At 39.1% G+C, this 13,482-nt stretch overlaps 3 protein-coding genes across 3 annotated transcripts; 2 read left to right on the top strand and 1 right to left on the bottom strand.

The window, feature by feature from the left end:
- The first annotated feature begins 1,613 nt into the window (after positions 1–1,613).
- Positions 1,614–3,050, top strand: LOC134000899 (stonustoxin subunit alpha-like). Its single transcript, XM_062440408.1, has 3 exons — positions 1,614–1,708; positions 2,020–2,074; positions 2,314–3,050. The coding sequence occupies exons 1-3, from the start codon at positions 1,688–1,690 to the stop codon at positions 2,883–2,885; spliced, it is 648 nt and encodes a 215-aa protein (XP_062296392.1). The 5' UTR covers positions 1,614–1,687; the 3' UTR covers positions 2,886–3,050.
- Positions 3,051–5,273: 2,223 nt separating this feature from the next.
- LOC134001164 (stonustoxin subunit beta-like) lies at positions 5,274–7,367 on the bottom strand. The gene is made up of 3 exons (XM_062440731.1): positions 7,279–7,367; positions 6,917–6,971; positions 5,274–6,276 (listed from the first exon to the last, which is right to left on the bottom strand). The coding sequence occupies exons 1-3, from the start codon at positions 7,297–7,299 to the stop codon at positions 5,717–5,719; spliced, it is 636 nt and encodes a 211-aa protein (XP_062296715.1). The 5' UTR covers positions 7,300–7,367; the 3' UTR covers positions 5,274–5,716.
- Positions 7,368–11,727: 4,360 nt separating this feature from the next.
- LOC134001171 (stonustoxin subunit beta-like) lies at positions 11,728–13,331 on the top strand. The gene is made up of 3 exons (XM_062440741.1): positions 11,728–11,763; positions 12,071–12,125; positions 12,379–13,331. The coding sequence occupies exons 1-3, from the start codon at positions 11,743–11,745 to the stop codon at positions 12,948–12,950; spliced, it is 648 nt and encodes a 215-aa protein (XP_062296725.1). The 5' UTR covers positions 11,728–11,742; the 3' UTR covers positions 12,951–13,331.
- The last annotated feature ends 151 nt before the right edge of the window (positions 13,332–13,482 follow it).

The raw sequence follows: 13,482 nt of genomic DNA, 5'->3' as shown, positions 1-13,482 counted from the left end.
GGTAAAGACTTTCATTTTGAACCCTGTACTCGGATGTCACTGTGAATGTTTTAAAGACGTTTTAAAAAGGTCTTTGCAAAAACTGACGTCTAAATTGACGTCTTCTGGGCGCGTCTTTGCTCAGTGACATTTTTCTTCTTCAGCTGAATTTATAGGTGAACACAATTTTTTGGCAAGTGAATTACAATTTTCATTTTTACCAACTGTCTTGTTTATTCTCAATTCTTAGAGTTTGTGTAACAAATAAGTAACACAACATGGGTTAGGATTAGGGTTAGCAGGATTAGGGTTAGGGTTAACATTTTGCATTTTGCCCTATCAAAATATTCAGTGACCAGTACAGCCACCCATTTCAATCCATGGAGTCTGTCAGTTTGTTGATCTTTTCAGGATCAGCTTTCACTGAAGCAGCAGCCTCAATAGTTCTCAATAGGATTTAAGTCAGGTGAGGAAGGGGGCCGGGTCATTACTGGTCATCTTTTAAGCCTTTCCTCGTTAGCCATGCAGTGGAGTACTTGGATGCATGTGATGGAGCATCGTCCTGCATTAAGATCATGGCCTTCTTGAATGCTGAGGACTTATTCTTATACCACTGCTTGAAGACAGTAACTTCCAGAAAGTGGCTATAGGTTTGAGAGTTGATTTTCAGTTGCATTTTGTGGCTTAATTTGTTTTGCATACACTAAGGTCTGGTAGGACCACGTCCCCTTAGTGCTAATAGGGGATTCATTGGGTTTATGCTAATACATCAGTAAATATGAGAGCTTTACCTACTTGTCTATATTCCATGAGGGGTGGTGTCATTAAAACAGGGCATATCAAAATAGATGAATAAAAATGCATGAGAAATGTATGAAACCAAACCATAGAATATTGTAGAGGACATCGTCAGCTTTCAAATGAAAAGGTTTGAGAAGAATGAAACGTGAAGCTACCAGGAACCCATAATCCTCCAGTGCCACCATATTAAAGATCTGCAACCTGTCTGCAGTGTCCAGAAGTACAAGGAGTCAAGAGCTCAGAGAGATCACCAAGATCAAGAAGGCTGAGATATAAACCACCAATGAATAAGAATCACAAGTTGAAGGGCCAAGAAATACCTGAAGACACATTTTTTCATAAAGGTTTTATGGACAGATGATATAAGACTGACTCTTAATGGACCAGATGGACGGGTCCAGGACTGGATCACTAATGGACACAATGCACCACTTTGAGTTAGTTAGAAACATGTGACAGTTAGATTGCACAACTATTGGTTACTCCTTTTTTCAGTGGAAGCTGGTGAACAATCAAAACAGGTGTGGGCACATAAGATAATGTACACAATGCACCACTTTGAGTTAGTTAGAAACATGCACAACTATTGGTTACTCAATCTTTCTGAAATGTCAAAACAGACAACTGTGCCCTAGGGGATTTTTAAGAAATACATTAGTTCCTTTTTCAGTGACACCCCCCCACCCCCACCCCCACCCCCCGCCGGCGGCAGTACCTGATGGGTGTGTTTGAGAAGTTAACTGTAATATGACTCAGTCACACTATGATGAAATACAGTTCAGCTGTTGGAGACCTACTGTATATATTTGAGCCAACCTCCATCTGAATCTACTGCATCACAGAGATTTGAAGAGAGAGCTTCAAGTTGTTTCACTGAAGAACAAACCAACATTTTCTTTGTTGAAAAATGAGCAAAGTGGCTGCAAAGGTAAGAAAGGGGGAAGTCATTAAATACTGCAGTAATGCATGGGAGCAGAGGAATGATTCACAATATTGATGAGTTGAGATTCATTGGATGATTTGTAAGCTAATGAGATTAGAAGATTATTTTAATGTATTTTCTCAGACATTTGTAACTGTGAAACTAGATGAACAGATAGAGAGAGAGAGAGGCTGTACAGTAGGTCTGATGATGATGTAAATGTCATGATGCTTCTGTGTTATAATGAAGTGTGGAAGCAGTTTGGTTTGTTTGGTGCACAAATCACTCAACTGTTTTCTCACTTTGTCTTTCTGCAGGTGGCAGGAGGAACAGGGGGCTGTGTTCTCCATTCAAGACCTGATTACCTTAAATGTGAGTCACCACACACACACACACACACACACACACACACACACACACACACACACACACACACACACACACACACACACACACACACAATAAGTCATGATTCAGCATGCAAAGATAATGTGCAAGGAACCAGATACAGAAATGAAATTAAAATGAAATGTGTTGAATATTGTGTTTAAACACATTAACTTGTATAAGAGTGTTATGATTGATCTGTTGTGCTTTTCTCCTTCCATCAGTTTGGGTTGATCTGACTCTGGACCCTGACACTGCTAACTCCGACCTCACGGTGTCTGCGGACAGAAAAGTTGTGGAGCGGGGCGATGTTAGCCAAGTCAAAACTGACAACCCCAAAAGATTCCTTAATGTCCCTGAGCTGCTGTGTGAACAGCCTCTGACTGGGAAGAAGTACTGGGAGATAGAGTGGGATGGGCTTCAGGGGGTTGGAATAGCAGTGTCTTATCAAATAATCCCGAGGAAAACTACAGGCAATGAGTGTAGATTTGGCCGTAACACTTACTCCTGGAGTCTAGAAGGTATTGTGGAGCGTGCATTCATGCACAATAATACCTGCAACGACAAGGTGAAGTCCCCCATCTCCTCCCACCGCAACCGAGTGGGAGTGTTTCTAGACAAGGACCAAGGCATCCTGCAGTACTTTGCCATCAGCCCTGATCTGGAGGATATGGTCCTCCTGTATGAGGCACCACGATCTGAGAAGAAATTCACAGAGGCTCTTTATGCAGGGTTTTGGGTAGTTGATCACACTAGGGTGACCCTATGCCCCAAACAGCCGGGTCCCAGGGCTTAAAATTAAGGGTCACTGCATGTTTGTCAGTTCTATGCTGTCAGCAGATGCTCTTTCATACTTGTTGACTGGTGAAAGTAACAATTAACTTCTTTAAAATTGAAGTTATGCTATTTTTATTGCTGTAATTCTCTGTGAAAAAGAATCTGAATGCCTGTGTTCAAATAAATCCCGTTCTCAAAATACTTATTGTCTAATGTTGATTATTACTACTACTACTACAACTACTACTACTACTAATAATAATAATAAGAAGAAGAACAATAATAATAATAGTAATTATAATAATCACTGTTTTTGTCAAAGTTAAATAATCACTGTGAAGCAAAGGTTTTCTAATGAAGATGCAATAAGCAATAGTAATATAAATGACATAATGCAGGCTTCATGTTTTCTAGCAGGTTTAATCCTTTCATACTGATTAGAGTAAAGCTTGAACCATTTTATACATTTAATAGCTGTAAAAAAACATATACACATTTCTTTAAGCCAATCTTTTCCTAATGTGACCCACAGTATACAAAAAATGGAAATAAAATGTATCCTTTTTAAAATCTTTGTGTAGCTGACACACATAGTTATATGTGTAAATGTACAAATTTGACCTGTGTTTCTTTTAAAAATAAAATCATAAATCAGCATTAAAACGTGTTGCATTCATCAAATTCATAATACTGCAGTACCTTTAATGTAATACTGCATACTACATCACTCATAATACTGCAGTATTTTTACTGTAATACCATAACTCGTCACCTGGAGGCGCTGCAGCGTCAGACTGAGCTCAGACACACGAAGAAGAAGCGGCTGAACCGGAAACGAATCCCTTTTGTTTTCAAAGAGGGACATTTAAACTAAAAATAGATTACATAAGGAAACGTTTGTCAGATTGTTATTAACCTGACTGTATAATTAAATAAAGAAATGTTGTTTTTTTTTAAAACACAGAAATCATCTTACAGCTGTCCTTTTCCACGTCTTTCAATCCACATTTTGTATTATTGTTATAGTTGAATTATGTATGTGTATGTGTCAGCTGGGGGGTTTTCCAGAAAGCAGGTTATATGGAAAACTCAGAGTAAGTTAACCCTGAGATGAGGGAAACTCTGTGTTATCTGTTCCAGAAAGAGAGGTAACTGAAACTCTGAGTCAGTCACCATGGTAACTGGAACTCTGAGTCAGTCACCATGGTAACTGGAACTCTGAGTCAGTCACCATGGTAACTGACTGTGAACATTACCTGCTCGCTGGCAGTTTTTCTTCAAATAACCCCTGAGTTTCTACCAGGCGGGGAGTTCTGGTCCTCTGAAATGATGCCAACGCGGAAGTAATTTAAAACTGCATTCTATCAAAAGGCCACCAGGGGGCGACCATTTTGGTGTCAAAAGGACTTCCGTCTCTATACAAGTCAATGGAGAATTCACCAACTTCTCACTTGATTTCTAACCTCAGTAAATGTTTTCAAAATGTGTTTATGGTCTCAATCGCTAGTTTAAAGCCTTCTTCAATGCAGTATGATGTTCATTTGGGACATTTTGGCCTCCCTGATTTTATATGTGACGATAAAGCAGGGTATGCATTAGGGCGTGTTAATTCGCAATGCCTTATGTCGGGAGATGTATTCAGGGCTCAATGTGCTTTCATTCCGAGATGAATATCTGTTAGAACGGTATCACTGTTCATTACTCTCAATCATTTCTTAACATTCTCTGGCCATATCTGCCTTCTTGTTAAGCTTATATTTAGGAAGTATTTTATTTCATCGTCACATTTGAGTCTTAAAATCAATGACTCCAATATGTATTATAAGTAAAATAGAGTAAAATGTTAATCTACTAAGCAGAATATTAGATGAGAGGACATATGTGTTAAACAGCTTTCTGTTGGGGGTTTAAATTACTACATGTTGAAATAGACACTGAATTAATATTTACTTTGTTTAATACCCTATGTCAACTATGAATAAAATCAAAGCGAGGTACAATCATAGCCCAGCTAAATGTGCCTTACTTTTCTGAATTATGTTTTTTTATTTCATTTTTAGCTGCTTCCAAATACGTTACACCACTTTTTCACCTGTATGCTACAAAGTGAGGTAAGTTAAGTCAGTGGAGTAGTGAATTAAAACTTAAGAATTGACTCGGGCAGCAATTTTCTCCCATGCTGCTTCTCTCTCCTTAACGTCTGCAGCAGTGTTACTTTTTGTGAAATATATGATCATGTTCGCTACAGGCCTGCAGGGGGAGCTCCAGTTCCAGTGAGGTGATGTAATTTGAGCTTGTTTTCTCAGCTGTTGCCATGGTGAATCAAGGTATGTGGGCTCCATTGATGATGGCTTTTTATAGTGGTGCGGCTTTAATGGATACAGAATGTGTGATACCTACTACAGTCCTGCTAAACAGCATTGCTAATAATGTGAAATGAGATTGTAATGGTAAAGAGTTGAAGCTGTAACAGTAAAACAGGAAAAGGACATTTACTGGATCCATTGAGTTGAAACAGATACAAAAACCTCAAATCCACAAAAAGTGTTTCAACTGATCAGCAGGAATAAGTCATGAGAGATACAATTTGTTTAGGTTCATAAATTCACGGTTTTATTGATTACATTGATTACAGTTTTTATAGAGTACATTGGGTTTTTACTATACAGCAATGCAAAGCTATATTTCCATGTGTCAACATATTCTTTGTAATTCCTTAATCTCATAATTCTCTAGAAGGGTTAGGGTTACATTCCTCCAACAGGTCTCAGATGGATCTGGGGAGAAAAGCTCGTCAAATACTCAGTGTTTGCAATGTTGATATGAAGTTGATGTGACTATTTTGATAAATCAGGTTCTCTGGCAACTCTTGGCCACCCGCTGAGAGGCAATGGTCAGCTTGGTCCCTTCACTCAACCAAAACCCTGCATAAAGATCCTCAGTGGCATGAAAACTTGGGACATCATACAGGAGTTTCATCTCCTCCCGATCAGGAGTGATACTGTAGAACCTGAGGATACCTTCCTCAACATCTATGAACACTCCTATTACGTTGAAGTGTGAGGAGATGATCGTTTTCAAATCATTGTACAAGAAATCACGGTGCACACCATCCTGAAACCTCCAGGATTTACAGTTACATCCAAATCTACACTCATCACCTGCAGTGTTCTTTGCAATTGAGGCATAAGATACTGCAATCCCAGCCCCCTTGGGCCCTTCCCACTCTACCTCCCAGTACTTCTTCCCACTCAGAGGCTGATTACACAGCACCTGGGGTACGTAGAGGAATCTTTTGGAGCTCACATCATCAGTTTGGGTTTCATCGGTCAGCATCACTGTTTTTTGGTCCTCAGACACCTTGATTTTGGAGTAAGCTGTGTCAGCATCCACAGTCAGATCAATCCAGTCTGATAGGAGAGAGGCACAATGGGCAGATCAATCACACCACTGTCATCAAAGTTCATGTACAGTTTATCATGTTCCATACATTAAATCTATAATTGAAATATCTCTTTCAGATTCACTTAACAATACAAAACAATATTTTATTTAATTCATTGCACATTCTTTTAATTGTGGAGCAGACACAATGGGAAAAAACCCCAAAACAGAAAAGACAATCTGTATCACAAGAGAAGTACAATAAAAATGAATAAAAATGTCTATGAATGTATTGAAGGTTTAAACAAATAATATAGAATATGCATTCTTGTGTGCAAATAATAGTAACTGTATTTAATGAATTTAGAATAAATAAAAACGTTACTCTTGTTTGTCTGTAGAGAGGAGGTTGTTGCCCAGCCTGTTTTTTGTTTGTTTGATAATGTATTGTATTATGTATTTGGGCTCTTTTGAAAACAAAACAGCAAGAGTAAGTTAGGACTGTCTCTGTTAAAGATTTATGAAATAGTCCCGTCGACTTAACATTACAAACAGAGTCTTTACTGGGATTTCTTACAAATTGCATCTGTTTAAATCAAAATTCAACTTGTCTAAAATAAATTAATAAGATACTTTTAGTTTGTGTGTGTGTGTGTGGTGACTTACATGGTAGGAATTGTTCTCTTTGAGGGAGAAGACAGCCCTCCGTTCCTCCTGCCACCTGCAGAAAGACAAAGTGAGAAAACAGTTGAGTATTTTGTTCACCAAACAAACCAAACTGCTTCCACACTTCATTATAACACAGAAGCATCATGACATTTACATCATCATCAGACCTACTGTACAGCCTCTCTCTCTATCTGTTCATCTAGTTTCACAATTACAAATGTCTGAGAAAATACATTAAAATAATCTTCCAACCTCATTAGCTTACAAATCGTCCAATGAATCTCAACTCATCAATATTGTGAATCATTCCTCTGCTCCCATGCATTACTGCAGTATTTAATGACTTCCCCCTTTCTTACCTTTGCAGCCACTTTGCTCATTTTTCAACAAAGAAAATGTTGGTTTGTTCTTCAGTGAAACAACTTGAAGCTCTCTCTTCAAATCTCTGTGATGCAGTAGATTCAGATGGAGGTTGGCTCAAATATATACAGTAGGTCTCCAACAGCTGAACTGTATTTCATCATAGTGTGACTGAGTCATATTACAGTTAACTTCTCAAACACACCCATCAGGTACTGCCGCCGGCGGGGGGTGGGGGTGGGGGTGGGGGGGTGTCACTGAAAAAGGAAGTAATGTATTTCTTAAAAATCCCCTAGGGCACAGTTGTCTGTTTTGACATTTCAGAAAGATTGAGTAACCAATAGTTGTGCATGTTTTTTAACTAACTCAAAGTGGTGCATTGTGTACATTATCTTATGTGCCCACACCTGTTTTGATTGTTCACCAGCTTCCACTGAAAAAAGGAGTAACCAATAGTTGTGCAATCTAACCATCAGCGTTTACTGTCACACTGGTTCCTGGTAGCTTCACGTTTCATTCTTCTCAAACCTTTTCATTTGAAGCCGACAATGTCCTCTACAATATTCTATGGTTTGGTTTCATACTTACTTCAAGTAGGGACATCTGATCTATTAGCTGAGAAGGGGATTAGTACATTTCTTGAACCTCTCTCAGGTTTTCACACGTGTTTGTTTTGATTGTTCACAAAGGGAAACGGTGGGAAAAGGTTTTTGCCTAATAATTACTCTGGGAAGATGAATTGCTGAACTTCATGCAAGTCAGCAACAGAAATCATGGTAGTAAAATGTGTTAAATGTCTTTATGTATTTAGTTGGGAAAGAAAGATACGGGGAAATGTAGCTCCTTATACCTACAGTATATTCCTTATTTCATAGTATACTGCTGAATTTTTCAGGTTTGACATTCAGGCAGGATGTTTGTAGTAAAATAATGATGTAATAAATTATCTGGCATGATGGCTCAGAGGAAATGACTCATGTTTGTCTCTATACAGTGTGGACATGCACACCATATGTATTTTTACCTGCGTCTAAACAGTACTGTGAAACTTTAGAGAGTGCACAGAGCACTGGTTCTACTGCACTTCTCATAATTGTAACATGAATGTGCACGTACAGTGGAACATTTTAGTTTGGAAAAGCATTCTGTCACAATTCAGAATCATTTGCAACATGATATGTGATAATCAAGGGTGCAATCAACAGTTGTTTTATCTTAGGGCGCACTCACACTAGGGCCAGTTGTTCCGTTTTTATTCATCTATTTTGCTATGCCCTGTTTTGATGACACCACCCCTCATGGATCATAGACAAGTAGGGAAAGCACTTATATTCACTTTCTGAAAGTTACTGTCTTCAAACAGTGGTACAAGAACAAGTCCTCAGCATTCAAGAAGGCCATGATCTTAATGCAGGACGTTGCTCCATCACATGCATCCAAGTACTCCACTGCATGGCTAACGAGGAAAGGCTTAAAAGATGACCAGTAATGACCCGGCCCCCTTCCTCACCTGACTTAAATCCTATTGAGAACTATTGAGGCTGCTGCTTCAGTGAAAGCTGATCCTTACAAGATCAACAAATTGACAGACTCCATGGATTGAAAGCTTATGGCACTTATTGAAAAGGAGGGTGGCTGTACTGGTCACTGAATATTTTAATGGGGCAAAAAAGCAAAATGTTAACCCTAAACCTAATCCTGCTAACCCTCAGGTAGGCTACTGTTCCAAGGTTGGATGACCAAAATATGATACCTACTTCCCTGAGATGCACCTGCCAAAGACATACAGGTGTGCAAAGACTTTTTTAGTAGCTTTATTTTACAATTGGAATCATCTGATCTATTAAAACTAACACATTGCTTGAAATGAAAAGAGAACGTTGTTCTCATCTTTTAACTAAGAAATAATTTAGCTCTCACTTCAAATCTCTGTGATGCAGGAGTTTCAGATCAAGGTTAACTCAGACAGTAGGTCTCCTGTCCAACAGCTGACCCGCGTTTCTTCATACTGTCAGTAAGTTAGTTTCAGTTGTATTGCCTCATTCTTTAGGGAAGTCACCGTTCGTTCACCAGCTTCCACTGAATAAGGGAGTAACCAATAGTTGTGCAATCTAACTGTCACATGTTGCTAACTAACTCAAAGTGGTGCATTGTGTCCATTAGTTTTTATTTCTGTGACGGTGCAACAGCTGAGACAGCGTTCACACAGCACGTGTCATTTTTCCTCATTCTTTGTCTTTCTCAGGACCTTTAATTCCACCACTTACACACTAAATAATAATATGTGTTTCTGTTGATCTATTTCTGAGAGCGGGGCCTCAGTCTGAGAGCTCGTAAAGTTCTTATTCTTAGTCTTTAGTGCCATTTTCATGAATGGAGCTTCTCCACAACCTGCCGGTCGTCTGACCTTATATGGTATTTTGGGGGAGTCATTCATGTTAATTTACTATTCTCAGGAACGCGCGTTCATTTAGAACAGGTGGAATTCATCATGTTTACGAAGGTCATTTATGACTGTTACCTGGTGATACGAGTGTTTGGTGAATCCGATGTGGCACACTCGTAAATTTCGCCTCACGAAAAAAGTAAGACAGATTTAAGAAGAAAAATATGAATATATTCTTGCATCTGGCCCAATGTCTTATGTGTATTCCCCCACTAGGCCGGCATTGGAGGTATTCACATTGCTGGATCAGCATCTGTGTAAAAGGGACAGCTATCATGGCGGGACAGCTAACATTACATGGTGAATGCACTTACTAGAGGCTCACTGGGTCAATCTGCTTGAGCAAAGCGTGAAATTATCCATCAGTCTCTCTTTTGAGTAGCGAGTCCTTCACCCACAGAGGTTTAAGCATTTTTAGGGCCTGTTTTCTTTCTCCAGCATAACAATAAGCGTTAATGCACCGATTGCTCTCGAGGTAGACAGCCAGTGAGAAGACAAAAGGAAGTAAGATACTGAGATGCAAACATCTTTACAAATTACAGTTCCCACTTGATATGGTCGAGCGAGAAAACAATACGTCAAATGAAAAATCACCAATCTAGCTAGCGAATCATAGTGAAAAAAACTGTTAAATTGTGTTGCATGAGACTTTGATTCTTTTTAACTGCTTTGTGTAACAAGTCAAGTTCTACTGAAGTTATGTACAATGCAGTTTCATGCAACCTGCAACTGAAAGTTTCACTGTGTAAAGCCAGGTTAGATAACACAACTGTTGGTTGCACCCTTGATTATCACATATCATGTTGCACACAGTGGTGACACTGCAAGTGATTCTGCATTGTGACAGAATGCTTTTCCAAACAAAAATGTTCCACTGTACGTGCACATTCGTCTAACATCTTATCAATAATTGAAAGATGTTACAATTATGAGAAGTGCAGTAGAACCAGTGCTCTGTGCACTCTCTAAAGTTTCACAGTACTGTTTAGACGCAGGTAAAAATACATATGGTGTGCATGTCCACACTGTATAGAGACAAACATGAGTCATTTCCTCTGAGCCATCATGCCAGATAATTTATTACATCATTATTTTACTACAAACATCCTGCCTGAATGTCAAACCTGAAAAAATCCGCAGTATACTGTGAAATAAGGAATATACTGTAGGTATAAGGAGCTACATTTCCCCGTATCATTCTTTCCCAACTAAATACATAAAGACATTTAACACATTTTACTACCATGATTTCTGTTGCTGACTTGCATGAAGTTCAGCAATTCATCTTCCCAGAGTAATTATTAGGCAAAAACCTTTTCCCACTGTTTCCCTTTGTGAACAATCAAAACAAACACGTGTGAAAACCTGAGAGAGGTTCAAGAAATGTACTAATCCCCTTCTCAGCTAATAGATCAGATGTCCCTACTTGAAGTAAGTATGAAACCAAACCATAGAATATTGTAGAGGACATTGTCGGCTTCAAATGAAAAGGTTTGAGAAGAATGAAACGTGAAGCTACCAGGAACCAGTGTGACAGTAAACGCTGATGGTTAGATTGCACAACTATTGGTTACTCCTTTTTTCAGTGGAAGCTGGTGAACAATCAAAACAGGTATGGGCACATAAGATAATGTACACAATGCACCACTTTGAGTCAGGTGTCAGCAAAGTGAGAAAGTTAGATTGCACAACTATTGGTTACTCAATCTTTCTGAAATGTCAAAACAGACAACTGTGCCCTATAGGGGATTTTTAAGAAATACATTACTTCCTTTTTCAGTGACACCCCCCCACCCCCACCCCCACCCCCCGCCGGCGGCAGTACCTGATGGGTGTGTTTGAGAAGTTAACTGTAATATGACTCAGTCACACTATGATGAAATACAGTTCAGCTGTTGGAGACCTACTGTATATATTTGAGCCAACCTCCATCTGAATCTACTGCATCACAGAGATTTGAAGTGAGAGCTTCAAGTTGTTTCACTGAAGAACAAACCAACATTTTCTTTGTTGAAAAATGAGCAAAGTGGCTGAAAAGGTAAGAAAGGGGGAAGTCATTAAATACTGCAGTAATGCATGGGAGCAGAGGAATGATTCGCAATATTGATGAGTTGAGATTCATTGGACGATTTGTAAGCTAATGAGATTAGAAGATTATTTTAATGTATTTTTTCAGACATTTGTAATTGTGAAACTAGATGAACAGATAGAGAGAGAGGCTGTACAGTAGGTCTGATGATGATGTAAATGTCATGATGCTTCTGTGTTATAATGAAGTGTGGAAGCAGTTTGGTTTGTTTGGTGAACAAATCACTCAACTGTTTTCTCACTTTGTCTTTCTGCAGGTGGCAGGAGGAACAGGGGGCTGCCTTTTACCTCCAAGAGATTATTACCTTAAATGTGAGTCACCACACACACACACACACACACACACACACACACACACACACACACACACACACACACACACACACACACACACACACACACACACACACACACAATAAGTCATGATTCAGCATGCAAAAATAATGTGCAAGGAACCAGATACAGAAATGAAGTTAAAATGAAATGTGTTGAATATTGTGTTTAAACACATTAACTTGTATAAGAGTGTTATGATTGATCTGTTGTGCTTTTCTCCTTCCATCAGTTTGGGTTGATCTGACTCTGGACCCTGACACTGCCAACTCCGACCTCACGGTGTCTCTGGATAAGAAAGTTGTGGAGCGGGGCGATGTTCCCCAAGTCAAAACTGACAACCCCAAAAGATTCCTTAATGTCCCTGAGCTGCTGTGTGAACAGCCTCTGACTGGGAAGAAGTACTGGGAGATAGAGTGGGATGGGCTTCAGGGGGTTGGAATAGCAGTGTCTTATCAAATAATCCCGAGGAAAACTACAGGCAATGAGTGTAGATTTGGCCGTAACACTTACTCCTGGAGTCTAGAAGGTATTGTGGAGCGTGCATTCATGCACAATAATATCTGCAACGACAAGGTGAAGTCCCCCATCTCCTCCCACCGCAACCGAGTGGGAGTGTTTCTAGACAAGGACCAAGGCATCCTGCAGTACTTTGCCATCAGCCCTGATCTGGAGGATATGGTCCTCCTGTATGAGGCACCACGATCTGAGAAGAAATTCACAGAGGCTCTTTATGCAGGGTTTTGGGTAGTTGATCACACTAGGGTGACCCTATGCCCCAAACAGCTGCATCCCAGGGCTTAAAATTAAGGGTCACTGCATGAAAATGAGGAAATCATATCCTTGGTCTTGGGTGTTAAGGCTAAATTGTGTGCGTTAGAGAAACTTATGCTTAGACAAACTAAAATTGAGTTTTTGAGCCTGGCCTCAAAGAATCTACATGCAAAGAAGTTCATTGTGTCTTTGTCCTGCGTGGTGAAATACATGTACTCCAACAGCAAAGCTAAGAATTGGCTATTTTTTGTTAGTTCTATGCTGTCAGCAGATGCTCTTTCATACTTGTTGTCTGGTGAAAGTAACAATTAACTTCTTTAAAATTGAAATTATGCTTTTTTTATTGCTGTAATTCTCTGTGAAAAAGAATCTGAATGCCTGTGTTCAAATAAATCCCCTGTTCTCAAAATACTTATTGTCTAATGTTGATTATTACTACTACTAATAATAATAATAAGAAGAAGAAGAACAATAATAATAATAGTAATTATAATAATTACAGTTTTTGTCAAAGTTAAATAATCACTGTGAAGCAAAGGTTTTCTAATGAAGATGCAATAAG

This window comes from Scomber scombrus, chromosome 19, assembly GCF_963691925.1.
Source record: "Scomber scombrus chromosome 19, fScoSco1.1, whole genome shotgun sequence".
Classification (NCBI taxonomy): Eukaryota; Metazoa; Chordata; class Actinopteri; order Scombriformes; family Scombridae; genus Scomber; species Scomber scombrus.
This window is presented reverse-complemented; position numbering and strand designations above follow the sequence as displayed.